The sequence below is a fragment of the Nilaparvata lugens genome, chromosome 8, assembly GCF_014356525.2.
Source record: "Nilaparvata lugens isolate BPH chromosome 8, ASM1435652v1, whole genome shotgun sequence".
In the NCBI taxonomy this organism is placed as follows: domain Eukaryota; kingdom Metazoa; phylum Arthropoda; class Insecta; order Hemiptera; family Delphacidae; genus Nilaparvata; species Nilaparvata lugens.
Genome location: NC_052511.1, coordinates 51,215,938 through 51,233,561, shown reverse-complemented (window position 1 = coordinate 51,233,561; position 17,624 = coordinate 51,215,938). Strand labels below are relative to the sequence as shown.

General features: G+C 31.9%; 1 protein-coding gene across 1 annotated transcript; it reads left to right on the top strand.

The window, feature by feature from the left end:
• The first annotated feature begins 1,739 nt into the window (after positions 1-1,739).
• LOC111052488 lies at positions 1,740-13,149 on the top strand. The gene is made up of 3 exons (XM_039435027.1): positions 1,740-1,924; positions 8,987-9,286; positions 12,585-13,149. The coding sequence occupies exons 1-3, from the start codon at positions 1,870-1,872 to the stop codon at positions 12,770-12,772; spliced, it is 543 nt and encodes a 180-aa protein (XP_039290961.1). The 5' UTR covers positions 1,740-1,869; the 3' UTR covers positions 12,773-13,149.
• The last annotated feature ends 4,475 nt before the right edge of the window (positions 13,150-17,624 follow it).

Here is a 17,624-nt window from a genome sequence, read left to right as displayed (position 1 = left end):
AAAATGCTTAGTTACCAAGTTATACAGGATGGAAGATTTCAGCTCCCCTGCCGAAACGAAACCTACGGGTATTTGTCGGTTGTTAATTTAAGATGTAAAATTTAGCGTACTTTATGTAAAATGAACTGAAAATTGGATAAAACCGTTTCCAGACCTGTAGGTAGAGTAATTTTTAAGATATGTGACGAAATACACGAAACTTGGTCCCGAAAAACAAGTTCCTTTAAGGGTTGAAGTAGATTTACTATGTTAAATGTACAATAAACACAAACTATTTTTTACAAAAATTGTAGAAATTTTAATTTTGAAGAGAAAGATGTAGAATAAGTCTATAATAGACAATAAACGCAACCTTGAAAAAATAATCTTTAATTTTTTGAAAAATTGAAAAATGTTTTATTGGCAGAAATATAAAATTACAACATCTTAGAAATGCAGTACATAATAAAAGCAATACAAATTTTACAACATGAGAAAATACTATTACAAAATAAAATGCAATGTCAATTGAGTATTTGCATCTCGAGATACTAAACCTGTTTGAGATGGTGATATAAAATTGATTACAAAACTAGCGCTAAAATGTAGTTACTGAGGCCGACAGTCGCATATGAAGTGACACATATTACATAACAGTATCGATGATTTATCAATTTTAGCTTCTAAGTATATGGTAAAATATTATGATATACAAGTCTACATGAGAATTCTAAAAAAGGTATCTATATTCTCACATTCCATTACAAATCTCTTGACATCTCTCAAAAACCTTGATCGTATCTTGCACTGCCTTATCTCCAAGGGCAGCAGGTTGTAGAACTTTGGAGCCAAATAAGAAAAAAAATTCATGAAGTGACTAAATTCATGAAGTGACTTTTATTTGGTAACTTTTCAATTACATACAAAAAGCAAGAAAAATAGAGAACTTAACAGATTTTGTCTATTTTTCATGCGTTTTTTCAAGGATTATTTTTTTAAGGTTGCGTTCGTCTATAATTATAGACTTATTCTATATCATTCTCTTCAAAATTAAATTCTCTACAAGCTTTGTAGAAACATTTTCTGTGTTTGTTGTACATTTAACATAGTAAATCTACTTCAAACCTTGAAGGAACTTGTTTTTCGGGACCAATTTTCGCGTATTTCGTCACGTATCTTGAAAATTACTGTAATTACAGGTCTGGAAACGGCCTGAACACTCTGTATATTATAGATAACAAGGGTACTAGTGATTTTCTATAATTGAATTTTAATTCGATAATTCAGACAATATAATAGTATTACCATGCCAATACCCTGGCACCCTACTACTGATAGAGTGCATTTTCAGTTTGGAATCTTTTTTTTGAAATCACTCACCAGTGAAAATTGAAATTTATCAAACAAAAATATATAGCATGAAATCAAATTTATTCAGGAAATTTTTTTGAAGGAAACCACAACTAACAACGGATGTGGTTCATAGTTAAAAACTGAACCAAACTGTCAGCATTAGTTAAATGAAGCGCATTTATGATACTCATGAGGCATTCTGACAGATTAAAGTGAATCTTAATTTTGAAATACTGGATTTATCCTTGTAGTGAGACCACAGAAGTGTCAGTATTTATTACTGAACAGGAAGCATTAATGACATAGTACGAAATACTGCCATTTTCTAGTGAATTTTATTATTGAAATCATGAAAAATCAGTAAAATACTTATCTTTCAAGCGATGCCATTTTTCCGGTTTTATTGCATATTTTATGTCTGAATAATTTAATCGTAATTTTATAATCTAAATCGTTCTTTAGTGTGCTTGGAGACACAGTGACTACAACATTTTTGTGATTGACAGAAAACAATTTGAAAATTACCAAATCAGAACAATGAATTTCTGTTGTGCTATTTTGAGCCTCGTCTTTCTGCAAGAAATAACTTCAGGTGAGTTGAAGAATAAATTGAATATATTGAAATTCAAGTTTTAAAAGATTAATAGCTTTCCAAATGAGCGTTTTAGATTTTTAAGTACCCAGTTCATTTAGCGAGTTCTCCAGTCAATTCATTGATTGATTGAGTACTTTATTTATGTAGATTACAATATATTTATACTGGCTTATACACTTATATAAGCTTAGCTTCAGTAAGCTATATACAATAGCTTACAATACAGCAAAATTATAGATGAATTTACATAATATAGACTAAGAAAATGATTATTGAAAGTATATGATATGAAAAAGTAATTTGTAATATAATAACTATGGATAATTAAAAAACATGAGTTTATATAATATATATACACAATTCATTCTATAACAGGTTTAAAGGTTTGTATTTGTTGGATGGGTGGGGGATGGTTGTCATGTGATCGTTCTAGGGCCGGACAGTTTCAGTCATTTGTTCCAGAAGATGTTTTTTTAAAGTCAGTTGATCAGAGATAAGGGAAGATAACTCCTCTCTGGATTGATTTATTTATAAGCTTTTGAAGATGAGTGATTTCTCTGATCTGTGAGTGTAGGTAAGATTTTATGTATGAGTGAATAACTCACCCTGTATTGTAGCGAAACGTCTCATATTATAGAACAACACTTGTTAGGTCAACCTCTATCCATAGTCCGAATATCATCCAAATCTGGGAGATTTGCATTTTTCATGAAATCCATGGCAAAATCCACTCCTATTCTTGAGTAAATTTATTATCTATAATATAGGTAATGAAGGAAAGAATTGGCATATACTCGGAGATATAGGAAATTCACGTATGACGTATCGTCACGTCTGAAATACTCAACTGATTAACCTGGAATTTTGCATATAGATTCTTGATTAACCCAAGATGGTTATAGGCCTATTTTCAATTCTTCAAGATTTCATTATGTCAAGCTTTTAATTAGACACTTGCGGAGCTGGGATTACCTGCTAGTAAGATAAGATTCACTTTAATCTGTCAGAATGCCTCATGAGTATCATAAATGCGCTTCATTTAACTAATGCTGACAGTTTGGTTCAGTTTTCAACTATGAACCACATCCGTTGTTAGTTGTGGTTTCCTTCAAAAAATTTCCTGAATAAATTTGATTTCATGCTATATATTTTTGTTTGATAAATTTCAATTTTCACTGGTGAGTGATTTCAAAAAAAAAGATTCCAAACTGAAAATGCACTCTATTAGTAGAAGGGTGCTAGGGTATTGGCATGGTAATATATCGTCTGAATTATCGAATTATTAATTTAATTATAGAAAATCACCCTTGTTATCTATAATATACAGAGTGTTCAGGCCGTTTCCAGACCTCTAATTACAGTAATTTTTAAGATATGTGACGAAATACGCGAAAATTGGTCCCGAAAAACAAGTTCCTTCAAGGTTTGAAGTGGATTTACTATGTTAAATGTACAATAAACACAGAAAATGTTTCTACAAAGCTTGTAGAAAATTTAATTTTGAAGAGAATGATGTAGAATAAGTCTATAATAGACGAACGCAACCTTAAAAAAATAATCCTTGAAAAAAAACGCATGAAAAATGGACAAAATCTGTTAAGTTCTCTATTTTTCTTGCTTTTTGTATGTAATTAAAAATTTACCAAATAAAAGTCACTTCATGATTTTTTTTTCTTATTTGGCTCCAAAGTTCTACAACCTGCTGCCCTTGGAGACTAACGTGAGGTCCACGTTGTTGTGACAGTGAAGAAAGATAGGAGAACGGTGTTGCCGATTCTCTGCCTTCTGTGTAGGATAGTTGATACCGGTAGGCCTATCTGATGTAATATTAAGTACCGGTTGCACAAAAGCTGGTTCAATTTTAATCGTCCTTAATTTCACAAAAAACAATCAGAGAAGGCTATATAGTAAAGTCAATATAGTGTAAGCACTTCCAAGTGATAGTAGCCTACTTTCACTGTATTCTACTAATAGAATTTCTTGTTCAAAAAAATGCAGCCACAGTTTTTTTTTTAGGTACCGGTACCATAAAATTATATCATAAAAGTTACTTCAAGAAGTAAGTTTTAAGTATCATAAAAGTTATGTTAAGAAGTAGATGAATTAATGCGAGTTTTATTGCATCCAAAGCAGGGCGCCATTTAGGGGGGCAGAGGGGGGCCTAGGTCCCCTCCAAGGATCAGATAAATAATTAAAATGCGGGTCTATCCACACGGATCCTTAGAATTTCATACTGATTTAATACTTTTTTTAAAAGTTTTAATTAATATAAATATTTAAGAGAAAAAAAACAGAAAATCGATAGAGTAAAATAATTATATAGGTAGATAAGATCAAATTATTGATTAATAAAATGAAGTAGGCTGAAAGTAGTAAGGGTAATCAACTTTCAGTAATATACAGCAGTATGCAGTGGATAATTAAAAAACATGAGTTTATATAATATATATATACACAATTCATTCTATAACAGGTTTAAAGGTTTGTATTTGTTGGATGGGTGGGGGATGGTTGTCATGTGATCGTTCTAGGGCCGGACAGTTTCAGTCATTTGTTCCAGAAGATGTTTTTTTAAAGTCAGTTGATCAGAGATAAGGGAAGATAACTCCTTCAGTTTGATTTATTTATAAGCTTTTGAAGATGAGTGATTTCTCTGATCTGTGAGTGTAGGTAAGATTTTATGTATGAGTGAATAACTCACTCTGTATTGCAGCGAAACGTCTCATATTATAGCACGACACTTGTTAGGTCAACCTCTATCCATAACCCGAATATCAACCAAATCTGGGAGATTTGCATTTTTCATGAAATCCATGGCAAAATCCACTCCTATTCTTGAGTAAATTTATTATCTATAATATAGGTAATGAAGGAAAGAATTGGCATATACTCGGAGATATAGGAAATTCACGAATGACGTATCGTCACGTCAGAACTACTCAACTGATTAACCTAGAATTTTGCATATAGATTCTTGATTAACCGAAGATGGTTATAGGCCTATTTTCAATTCTTCAAGATTTCATTACGTCAAGCTTTTAATTAGACCCTTGCGGAGCACGGGTTACCTGCTAGTTCTAAAGATGAAGAGACCAACGTGATGTCCACGTTGTTGTGACAGTGAAGAAAGATAGGAGAACAGTGTTGCCGATTCTCTGCCTTCTGTGTAGGATAGTTGATACCGGTAGGCCTATCTGATGTAATATTAAGTACCGGTTGCACAAAAGCTGGTTCAATTTTAATCGTCCTTAATTTCACAAAAACCAATCAGAGAAGGCTATATAGTAAAGTCAATATAGTGTAAGCACTTCCAAGTGATAGTACTTTCACTGTATTCTACTAATAGAATTTCTTGTTCAAAAAAATGCAGCCACAGTTTTTTTTTTAGGTACCGGTACCATAAAATTATATCATAAAAGTTACTTCAAGAAGTAAGTTTTAAGTATCATAAAAGTTATGTTAAGAAGTAGATGAATTAATGCGAGTTTTATTGCATCCAAAGCAGGGCGCCATTTAGGGGGGCAGAGGGGGGCCTAGGTCCCCTCCAAGGATCAGATAAATAATTAAAATGCGGGTCTATCCACACGGATCCTTAGAATCTCATACCGTACTGATTTAATACTTTTTTTAAACAGCAGTAGTATAATTCCTTCTACAGTATCAACAATGTAGCAAAATTGCCTTGGAAGTATAGCTACGGGTATGGAGTAATAGAGAATATATTTTTCTCTGTGGTATAGTTGAAGCTTGAATATAGAATGGGTAGAATTATTGATCAGGGCACAATAAGTGAGTGATTGCATAAATTTCAAAGTGAGAATTAACAAGTTGCAAGATGTCACAGTGAAAGCAAAAGAAAGGGCACAATCAGACAATCAAATATGTATGTACAGAGTTTGTGAGAATTATGGGAACAGCTTATAATGTTTCTTTAGCTTTCTAACTGAAAGTTATTTTCCAATTAGAATATGATCCCCAAATGAAATTGTTGAAATTGTCATTGTAAAAGAAAAAGTTATCTTTTTCCATGATTTTAAAGAAATCTGTTGCAGTGAATTTCTACTTTAGAGCCTCTCTGTAGACCTATATTTCTAATAAATATTTCATGATTTAATAACTAATAATGTATTTGTATTGATACTTCAACCACATTTGTATAAAACTGGAAAAAAACATATAATACATTATTTTATTATCTTCGAATGTAGGTACCATTTATGGAGAAAACCCAGGACCCTCTATCCTTTGGGGGTATTCCTTCCCCCAATCATACCTCATGGTTTTGCCCTCACATGCAGTTTGGTGAAATGGCGCCATTGGCGATTCTCTGACGGACGCCAATGATCCAGACACAATAAAATGCTAAAATGTTTTATTGCAGGTGCATCCAAAGACACAATAAAATGCTAAAATGTTTTATTGCAGGTGCATCCAAAGACACAATAAAATGCTAAAATGTTTTATTGCAGGAGCATCCAAAGACACAGTAAAATGCTAAAATGTTTTATTGCAGGTGCATCCAAAGACACAATAAAATGCTAAAATGTTTTATTGCAGGTGCATCCAAAGACACAGTAATATGCTAAAATGTTTTATTGCAGGTGCATCCAAAGACACAGTAATATGCTAAAATGTTTTATTGCAGGAGCATCCAAAGACACAATAAAATGCTAAATTGCTTTATTGCAGGTGCATCCAAAGACACAATAAAATGCTAAAATGTTTTATTACAGGTACATCCAAAGACACAATAAAATGCTAAATTGCTTTATTGCAGGTGCATCCAAAGACACAATAAAATGCTAAAATGTTTTATTGCAGGTGCATCCAAAGACACAATAAAATGCTAAAATGTTTTATTGCAGGTGCATCCAAAGACACAATAAAATGCTAAAATGTTTTATTTCAGGTACATCCAAAGACACAATAAAATGCTAAAATGTTTTATTTCAGGTACATCCAAAGACACAATAAAATGCTAAAATGTTTTATTGCAGGTGCATCCAAAGACACAATAAAATGCTAAAATGTTTTATTACAGGTACATCCAAAGACACAATAAAATGCTAAAATGTTTTATTGCAGGTGCATCCAAAGACACAATAAAATGCTAAAATGCTTTATTGCAGGTGGATCCAAAGACACAATAAAATGCTAAAATGTTTTATTGCAGGTGCATCCAAAGACACAGTAAAATGCTAAAATGCTTTATTGCAGGTGCATCCAAAGACACAGTAAAATGCTAAAATGTTTTATTGCAGGTGCATCCAAGACACAATAAAATGCTAAAATGTTTTATTGCAGGTGCATCCAAAGACACAATAAAATGCTAAAATGTTTTATTGCAGGTGCATCCAAAGACACAATAAAATGCTAAAATGTTTATTTGAATATAGAATGGGTAGAATTATTGATCAGGGCACAATAAGTGAGTGATTGCATAAATTTCAACGTGAGAATTAACAAGTTGCAAGATGTCACAGTGAAAGCAAAAGAAAGGGCACAATCAGACAATCAAATATGTATGTACAGAGTTTGTGAGAATTATGGGAACAGCTTATAATGTTTCTTTAGCTTTCTGACTGAAAGTTATTTTTCAATTAGAATATGATCCCCAAATGAAATTGTTGAAATTGTCATTGTAAAAGAAAAATTTATCTTTTTCCATGATTCTAAAGAAATCTGTTGCAGTGTATTTCTACTTTAGAGCCTCTCTGTAGACCTAGGTACCTATATTTCTAATAAATATTTCATGATTTAATAACTAATAATGTATTTGTATTGATACTTCAACCAGTATATTGCATATACCGGTAATAACATCTTCGAATGTACCATTTATGGAGAAAAACCCAGGACCCTCTATCCTTTGGGGGTATTCCTTCCCCCAATCATACCTCATGGTTTTGCCCTCACTAGCAGTTTGGTGAAATGGCGCCATTGGTGATTCTCTGACGGACGCCAATGATCCAGACACAATAAAATGCTAAAATGTTTTATTGCAGGTGCATCCAAAGACACAATAAAATGCTAAAATGTTTTATTGCAGGTGGATCCAAAGACACAATAAAATGCTAAAATGTTTTATTGCAGGTGCATCCAAAGACACAATAAAATGCTAAAATGTTTTATTGCAGGTGCATCCAAAGACACCATATAAAATGCTAAAATGTTTTATTGCAGGTGCATCCAAAGACACAATAAAATGCTAAAATGTTTTATTGCAGGTGCATCCAAAGACACAATAAAATGCTAAAATGCTTTATTGCAGGTGCATCCAAAGACACAATAAAATGCTAAAATGTTTTATTGCAGGTGCATCCAAAGACACAATAAAATGCTAAAATGTTTTATTGCAGGTGCATCCAAAGACACAATAAAATGCTAAAATGTTTTATTGCAGGTGGATCCAAAGACACAATAAAATGCTAAAATGCTTTATTGCAGGTGCATCCAAAGACACAATAAAATGCTAAAATGTTTTATTGCAGGTGCATCCAAAGACACAATAAAATGCTAAAAGTTTTATTGCAGGTGCATCCAAAGACACAATAAAATGCTAAAATGTTTTATGCAGGTGCATCCAAAGACCAATAAAATGCTAAAATGCTTTATTGCAGGTGCATCCAAGACACAATAAAATGCTAAAATGTTTTATTGCAGGTGCATCCAAAGACACAATAAAATGCTAAAATGTTTTATTGCAGGAGCATCCAAAGACACAATAAAATGCTAAAATGTTTTATTGCAGGTGCATCCAAAGACACAATAAAATGCTAAAATGCTTTATTGCAGGTGCATCCAAAGACACAATAAAATGCTAAAATGTTTTATTGCAGGTGCATCCAAAGACACAATAAAATGCTAAAATGTTTTATTGCAGGAGCATCCAAAGACACAATAAAATGCTAAAATGTTTTATTGCAGGTGCATCCAAAGACACAATAAAATGCTAAAATGTTTTATTGCAGGTGCATCCAAAGACACAATAAAATGCTAAAATGTTTTATTGCAGGTGCATCCAAAGACACAATAAAATGCTAAAATGTTTTATTGCAGGTGCATCCAAAGACACAATAAAATGCTATGTATGTGACTCAGAAGTATCAGCTGACTGTGCACTGAGTGATACAAGTAAGCTGAAACAATTCGAGAGAGAATGCAATGCAACAACCGATTTGCACACTGTACTAAACGCGGTCTCTAAAGATATCATGAATTCAATGAAAACACTTGTTGATGGTATGGAACAACAATTTTCCCAGACCGGGAAAAGAGGAAAACGAGACTCTAATCCTTTTTCAATGGGCCTACCAAACAAGAAATTGGACGTACTTTGCTCCAAGTTTGTACACACAGGTGAGAGAATGTTCTTCAGTATTTAAATACACAATTTATGGGGTTTCAAAGGAGTGATCCAAGGTCTATAGTGAGGTCCACGTTATAATGGCAGTGGAGAAAGATAGAAGAAAAACGTTGCCGATCCTCTGCCTTCTATAGACGTTAGCTGATATTGGTTGATTGATGTAATATAAACTGTTCATTCTTGTTTAAAATAATCAATTATATTTCATGAAGCGAGAAATTATATTTTCCATTTATTTCATATTGAATTTTCATAATTATGATGTAATATTTTGTTAATTGATTATTAATTCTAGATTGTTAAAAGACGATCTGGCAACAGAGAAAAGCAAGAAAGAGATAGCGCTATCCGCTTTGTTGAATGATTGACAAGGATAGCAATACCATTGCTAATCAAACACCGCCATTAGACCTCACTATATACAGTAGATATATGCATTAAATTTGTTCTTCATATTTTATTATAGCAAAAGTTCTTGGCCAAGCTACTCATCATATATTATGTTATCGGATGGACACATTAACTGTTGGTCCAGGCTGATGTATATTAACAGTCGTGAGGGTCCTCATAAATAAATAGCATATATTCAGGCGAGGTGTGGGACCTTCCCGCCAGGGACTCCCCATTAACAAAAATTTAAACGATTTCAAATGAAATTAAAGTTTCTTCATCAAAAACAATTACAATACAAATTAGAATATTATAACATTTGATACAATTGAAGCAATGAAGTTTTATGCATAAAGAATAATTTCTTAATAGGCATAGATAATTCAATAAATAAATATACACCCCACTATAAATGATATGTGTTGGGGTAAAACACTGCATTGCTTTATGGGTTTTCAAATCAATTAATTATTCATTTTATTACATATATAAAAGTAGGATAATCGCATTTGAAAATAGAACCACCAAAAATAAATCAAGTTGAGGTGAAATGAAAGAGATTTGGTCAGTTCCATAAATTATGTGCAACATCTCTTTAATTTCACCTAATATGGAAAAACTCCACATATCTCTGTTTCTAGTGTGAATATTTTATTAGAATTTACACTATGAACTGTACATTCTTGTTTAAAATAATCAATTATATTTCATGAAGCGAGAAATTATATTTTCCATTATTTCATATTGAATTTTCATAATTATGATGTAATATTTTGTTAATTGATTATTAATTCTAGATTGTTAAAAGACGATCTGGCAACAGAGAAAAGCAAGAAAGAGATAGCGCTATCCGCTTTGTTGAATGATTGACAAGGATAGCAATACCATTGCTAATCAAACACTGCCATTGGACCTCACTATATACAGTAGATATATGCATTAAATTTGTTCTTCATATTTTATTATAGCAAAAGTTCTTGGCCAAGCTACTCATCATATATTATGTTATCGGATGGACACATTAACTGTTGGTCCAGGCTGATGTATATTAACAGTCGTGAGGGTCCTCATAAATAAATAGCATATATTCAGGCGAGGTGTGGGACCTTCCCGCCAGGGACTCCCCATTAACAAAAATTTAAACGATTTCAAATCAAATCAAAGTTCATTCATCAAAAACAATTACAATACAAATTAGAATATTATAACATTTAATACAATTAAAGCAATGAAGTTGAAGAATAAAGAATAATTTCTTAATAGGCATAGATAATTCAATAAATAAATATACACCCCACTATAAATGATATGTGTTGGGGTAAAACACTGCATTGCTTTATGGGTTTTCAATTAATTAATTATTCATTTTATTACATATATGAAAGTAGGATAATCGCATTTGAAAATAGAACCACCAAAAATGAAATGAATTAAAGTTGAGGTGAAATGAGAGAGATATGCGGCCAGTTCCATAAACTATGTGCAACATCTCTTTCATTTCACCTAATATGGAAAAATTTCACATATCTCTGTTTCTATAGTGTGAATTTTATAAAACGTTACACTTTGAACTGTACACTAATTTATACACTATGAATTTTATAAATAAAGTTACGATGTCAAAATTTTATAGTTTTTTCAAAGTTTAGAATTTTCTAATTAATTATTGCAATATTTAATTTAAAATATTTTTTGTGTGTTTTGAATTGTAAATTGCGTGTGTAATAGGAGAATAAGTGACACATAACCTAGCTACATTTGGACTGTTGTATAAATTAGAATTGGAACCGTTTTGGGCGTAAGCCTGTGGTACTCTTCTGGAAGTTGTGTAATTCTGAATGATTGAATAAATAAATGTCTTGAATTCGGAGCTCTCTCATAGCCTAATAAAATATCCTATTCTCATGGATTTCAGCTTAGTTTTAAACTATAAATTGAGTTCTGTTTTCAATAAACTCGGGAATTGTGTATTTTTCAATACGAATTGAGCTGTCTTCGGCTCAGGGATTTAAGTTAATCTTCAAACTATTCTTTATTCTTTATTCATTTGAACAATAAGTACATTATAAAAATGATAGGGAGAGGATACATAAGGTAACCTTGTGCTATTCCTCTCCCAAATTTAGATAACACATAGTCCGAAATAGGTTAAGTCTTGCATATTTAATAGCAATCAATATTTTCAAAGTCATATATTTTTCTTCAATGCTGTTTTCCATCACGAGCTGCTTAGTATTAATCACATTTTTGTTATGAAATAGAACGACTAGCAGTCAAATAATAGTTCTTCAATAAATTAATTTATTCACGGACTGTAACAACGCTGAGATCTTTTGTCAGGTCCGCCATTTTCCTGGTTGTAATATCATATTTATTGAAGAAATTCGACTGCTATAGTAGGCCTAAGGTTCACGTTATATTGGCAGTGGAGAAAAATAGGAGACAAACGTTGCCGATCCTCTGTCTTAGTAGCTGATACAGGTTTATCGATGTAATATTATTCAGCTCATTTTCGTTTGAAATAATCAATTCAATTTTATTAAGAAATAATTTATATTTTTCAATAATTTCCTAATGAATTCTCATAATTAAGATGGAATATTTTGTTAATTAATTATTAATTCCAAATTGTTGGAAGACAATCTGGCAACAGAGCAAAGCGAGAAAGAGATAGCACTATCCGTTTTGTTGGATCAGTTTGCTTTGAATCTGTCCGCTTTGTTACAACAGTTATAGACAAGGATGCTGGCAATACCATTGGTAATCGAACACTGCCATTAGAACGTGGACCTCACTATAGTCGTTCTATTTGTTTATTTATTCAATGGTACACAAATTATTTAATAACAAAAAAGTGATCATATAATTTGTCTTTGCTTACGATGAAATTGAATATTTCAGATGGTTCCACCAAGAAGAAAATTGTGAAAAGATTATGTTTTGCAGAGGTTGAAAAGGACAAATGTAAGGACGGTTGTCACCAATGTAAAAAAGATCTATGCAACAGCTCTCCTTCTGTAACTTCCCCTCCTTTGGTTCTCATTGGCACTATTTGCGTTCTACTTTTCAAGTTACAACAGTTATATTAATATATAGCCTACTATATACTATATTAAATACAATATATAAAAACTATAAATAATACAATACCTATACTGTAATACCTATTCAATATAAATACCTATACTACCGGTACCGTACTTGCATTACTTTGATTATATCTATATCTATATACTACCGGTAGTTGCAGTATATTTATCTATTTATTTATTTTCATACAAAAAATATGTGGAGGCAAACAGGTAAAACCCAAAACTTGATTCCTTAACACAAGTTACATAATACAAAATGTTATAAAGATATATAAACTTAGAATAAAGACTTATACATTAAAAAAATCAAAATCATACTGATAAACAAATTATTATAAACATATACAGTATAAATCTTTAAATAGAAAAAAGCAGGGGTGCCCAGCCCCCCCAAGGGCAATGGCGCATGCCCCCCCAATCCAAGTGTAATTCCCCCCCCCCAAGTATCCCAATTCCCAACCCTTTAGTTTTTAACATTAGTCAGTGCTCATTGTATGACAATAAAATTCACATCTTACATTCTAATCTTCCAAAGGACATTATTCACCTTCACTCTTGTGGGGAATTCTTTCTGTTTTCATAATATTATAAAAATATATACCATCGTTTCTTATCTCTTTTCAAATAGAAATAAAGTATCTTTTTGATATTATTTTTTGAGACTAGCAGTGCACCCGTTCTTGTTCGGGAGGACTAAAAAGTACTACATTACATCAGGACAAACTACAAACTACATGACAAATATTTCAATAGGATATTAAGAGATAAGTAAGGGAGGCTTTGCTTTTCAAATGTAAAGGTTACTTATAAAAAGTTGAATAATAATATCATTGATATTCTTTTATTGCAAAAGAATATTGCATAGCAATTTTGGTGAACATTCATACAAATTTGGAACGATTTTATTCATACAATATATAATGTCGGCAAGTTTAGGTATTCTAAATCCTATACTATTAAACGAGCAATTTCTGTTTAGATGTTTTGATGTTTAAATGTTTAGATGTTTGTATTTCACCGGATCTCGAAAACGGCTCTAACGATTCTCACGAAATTCAGAAAATAGTAGGTTTATAATATAAAAATTCGATTGCACTAGTTCTCATCCCTGGGGAAACTCGCTGAAGGACATTTAAATATTCATCCTTGGAAAAACAAGCTGATAATTTCGTCGTCTTGTGATGATGGAAGTGAGTGAGCGAGTGCATGTGTGTGGGACTGAGACAAAATTATGACTCAGCTGTTGAACTTTTGTACCTGATTCAATCAGGTACTTAGTGGCATTTGTACAAAAGCCGGTTAAATTTTAATCCTGATTGATACCAATCAGATAAGCTATCTCTTTGAGATGGTCTTCTGTGATTTGGTTCACGTGAAATTAATCAGGATTAAAATTTAACATGCTTTTGTGAAAGAAATTTTGGCATTCCTCTGCGAATTAATCTCAATTCACTGCTGTGATTAGATAGAACCTTTCTGTATGAACTATGAATATCTATTATAATTTCCTCTTTCGTAATAATTTTTATATGCTTTTGTAGTTTTGTAGGTAGCCTACTCCAGAGCGGAGCTTGGTGCCCCGATTTTAATCAAAATTGGAACATGTTGTCACTGATGTTGTGTTGTTGGTAGTATTTACTTTTAAACATTACAGGAGAAAATAACACAAGTCGAACAAAATGTATCTTTAAATTGTTTGGTTTTTGGAATAAAGATATCATCTGAACAAATACATTTCGTAAATTCGATCTATTAATACCAAATATCGGGGCACCGAGCTTTGCTCGTTATTCATTCATTGATAAACAGAACTAAATTCTTTGAAATGATTGGGAAAGGACTAATAGGCACAGCCCAAAACTATTTCTTCCCCGCATTTTGATTTATACACTATGAAATTTATAGTTGGAATATTTAATATTCCAAAAAGTATATTATGTTTCATACACTTGAATTCAAGTGAAATTTTCAGTCCAAATATTCGAAAACATAAAAGTTCTAATTTAGATTGTTTACATACCAAATTGAATAACAAAATAACACTCACTTATCACTTAGAACTGTAAAATAATGATTAACTTTGAATATTATGATATATACCATCTCATGTCAATGAATCAGATTACTGTATTTTGATCGAGTCAATTGAAATTTCTAGATTTCTCGCGAGATACGATAAGCTAATTGATTACACAGCTGATCTCCCACACAGGCACACGCATCTTCTGTTATCGACAGACGACGAAATCATCATCTGTTTTTTCAAGGATGAATAATTATCCTTTCCATGTCCTTCAGGGAGTTTTCTCAGGGATGAGACCTAGTGCAATCGAATTTTTATATCATAAACCTACTATATTCCAAATTTCGTGAAAATCGTTAGAGCCGTTTCCGAGATCCGTTGAACATAAATAACCAGATAGCCAGACATAAAAATAGAAAAATATAAACAGATATACAGAAATTGCTCGCTTAATATAATAGGATAACAACTTATAGTCTAGTAAAAGTCAAATGATCGTTTTTCAGGAAACAGCCCCGAAAGAATTTTTTCGATGGTTCTATCTGTATTTTGGGGAGCTAAATTCTAATCTGAAATTTGCTGACAAGCCAGAGGGCGACTTCACCCCCAAAATTTTGGACTTTTTTTAAGTTTTCCATTTAATCTCGAGAACCTTGAATTTATCGAGAAAAAGCATTCTCTATATAATATCAAAGATTATAAAATTTCCAATGAATTGACTGGTCGCGCAGGACTACTCTTTGGATTTTTTATCTGTAGTGTTCCACAAGATACACAACTTTGAATGTGCGAGAAATTTGTGATACTTCCCCCATTTTCACAGTCTCGCATATGCAACGTTGCGTATCTTGTGGAGATTCTTTTCTTCAAATGAAGACCAAGTATCATTTTGAGTTACCGAGACACACAGTTTTGAATATAGAAATCGGTCATCTTTCTATGCATTGAAATATGGTCTAAAATACACTGAAGGAGGAATTTCCTATTTTTTTAGCAAATTTTAGTGAGATGATACATGATTTTCAACCGCCTTGACGAGCTGATATGAACGAGCTGTAGTACGAGGAGATCTGATCATTCAGTTAAAAGTTTTGATCCTGGATGTATCCTTATGTGTGCCCCCCCACTAGGAATTACTGAAATCTAACGAGTGATTCTCATAGAACATAACCCTCGTAAGGTGATTTCAGCCGAAATATGTTTCTTTTTTGTTAGGATGGCCATGAAAAGGTATTATAATGAAAATTTTAATTTTGGCTGTAGGACATGATTTTCTATTTTTGGGTGTATTCCCCCTCCCACCACTACTAAAATCAAAAATAGGTACCTCAGGAGCTCTGTTCAGAATTAATATTCTTAATTCACGTGATGTGTGGCTTTCTATCATTACTAGAAAAAATCCTAGTTGTATAGGGTAGAAGTGGTAGGTTTGCATAATTTTGAAAACTCCTTAAAAATACCCCTTTTTTGAAAACCTTTAGCTCCAGAATCAAAAATCGTTGAGTCCTGCATGACCACTCAATTTATTAGAAATTTTATTATCATTAATATTTTAGAGAAATGAAAAATTCTCGAAAAGTTGAAGGTTCTCAAGATTGAATGAAAAACTTGAAAAAAATCCGAAATTTTGGGTTTTTTTGGTAGTTTTAGGGGTTAAGCCGCCCTCTGGCGTGTCAGAAAATTTCAGATTAGAATTCAGCGACCCAAAATACATATAGAACCGTCGATAAAAATTCTTTCGGGCTGTTTCCTGAAAAACGACCATTTGACTGGACTATTATACAAAACAGAAAAAAGTAATGAAGCATTACAATAATTACTTGATTACTGTGTGGTAAATAGGGTGTAAATTTGAAAGATTGGAATTGGCTTCATTTGATGTTTTTCACAAATTTTTGACAAAAGAAGTTTTTTCTTCTGTCAAATTCACTAGAGTTTGGGATGTTGTTTATAATTCCATTTTCATTTCAGAGACATTAATATCATCATGAAACGCATTCGAAATTAAAATAATTATTAGATTAAAATGTACATTACAATTCAACTTATCATTGTTCTTTTGAGAAAATTAGGTTGCAACAGCAAGGAAACTCAAACACAGGCCCATTAAAAATTAAAATTAAGCAAAGGGAATCAGAATAATAGTGGATGATGAAGTTATAATTTATTTTTGTCAAAGATTTACTTTAAAACTCATAGGCTTAAAATTACTAAAATTCCTGCATACAACATATTATCAATTGTATTTTTCATGCTTTATATTGAGTTACACTTTGCAAAATATAACATTATAGAGGTGGGAAAAAGTATTAAAATTAACTACATAAGGATATCTCTATTTAATACCTTGATTTTTTAGTCATGATTCAAAATGTTGACATAGAATGTAAAAAAAATTGTGCCCCCCCAAAAATGTTGATGGCGCAAATTGCGCAATGCCCCCCCTTGTGGGCACCCCTGGAAAAAAGAATACAATGAAATGAATGAAAATAATAATTCCTTGGAATAATTAATGACGATGAAATTTATAATAAATAACTAATTTTCAATTTCATTTAATTTAATTTCAATTTTATTGATGTCATGCATTGCACAATAATACAATATTGACACAAGTCAAATACATAGTCACATTGGTAAATTACATTGTAAAAAATATTAAGATATTCAAATAACAAAAAATAATTCAATTCGCTGCCAAGATGACAAGAATCACATCATTTTAAAAATGTCTCAATTCAAAAAGTTCCATTATACTGTAAAAGGATTTTTCGATCAGCCAATCCTTCAACTTAATCTTCAACAAAACTTCAGAGTCAATCTCAG

Coding starts and splice junctions, on each gene's coding strand:
- LOC111052488 (XM_039435027.1), top strand. CDS start 1,870: ATGAATTTCTGTTGTGCTATTTTGAGCCTCGTCTTTCTGCAAGAAATA. Junction 1,925..8,986: donor TCTGCAAGAAATAACTTCAG/GTGAGTTGAAGA, acceptor GTTTTATTGCAG/GTGCATCCAAAGACACAATA. Junction 9,287..12,584: donor CTCCAAGTTTGTACACACAG/GTGAGAGAATGT, acceptor TGAATATTTCAG/ATGGTTCCACCAAGAAGAAA.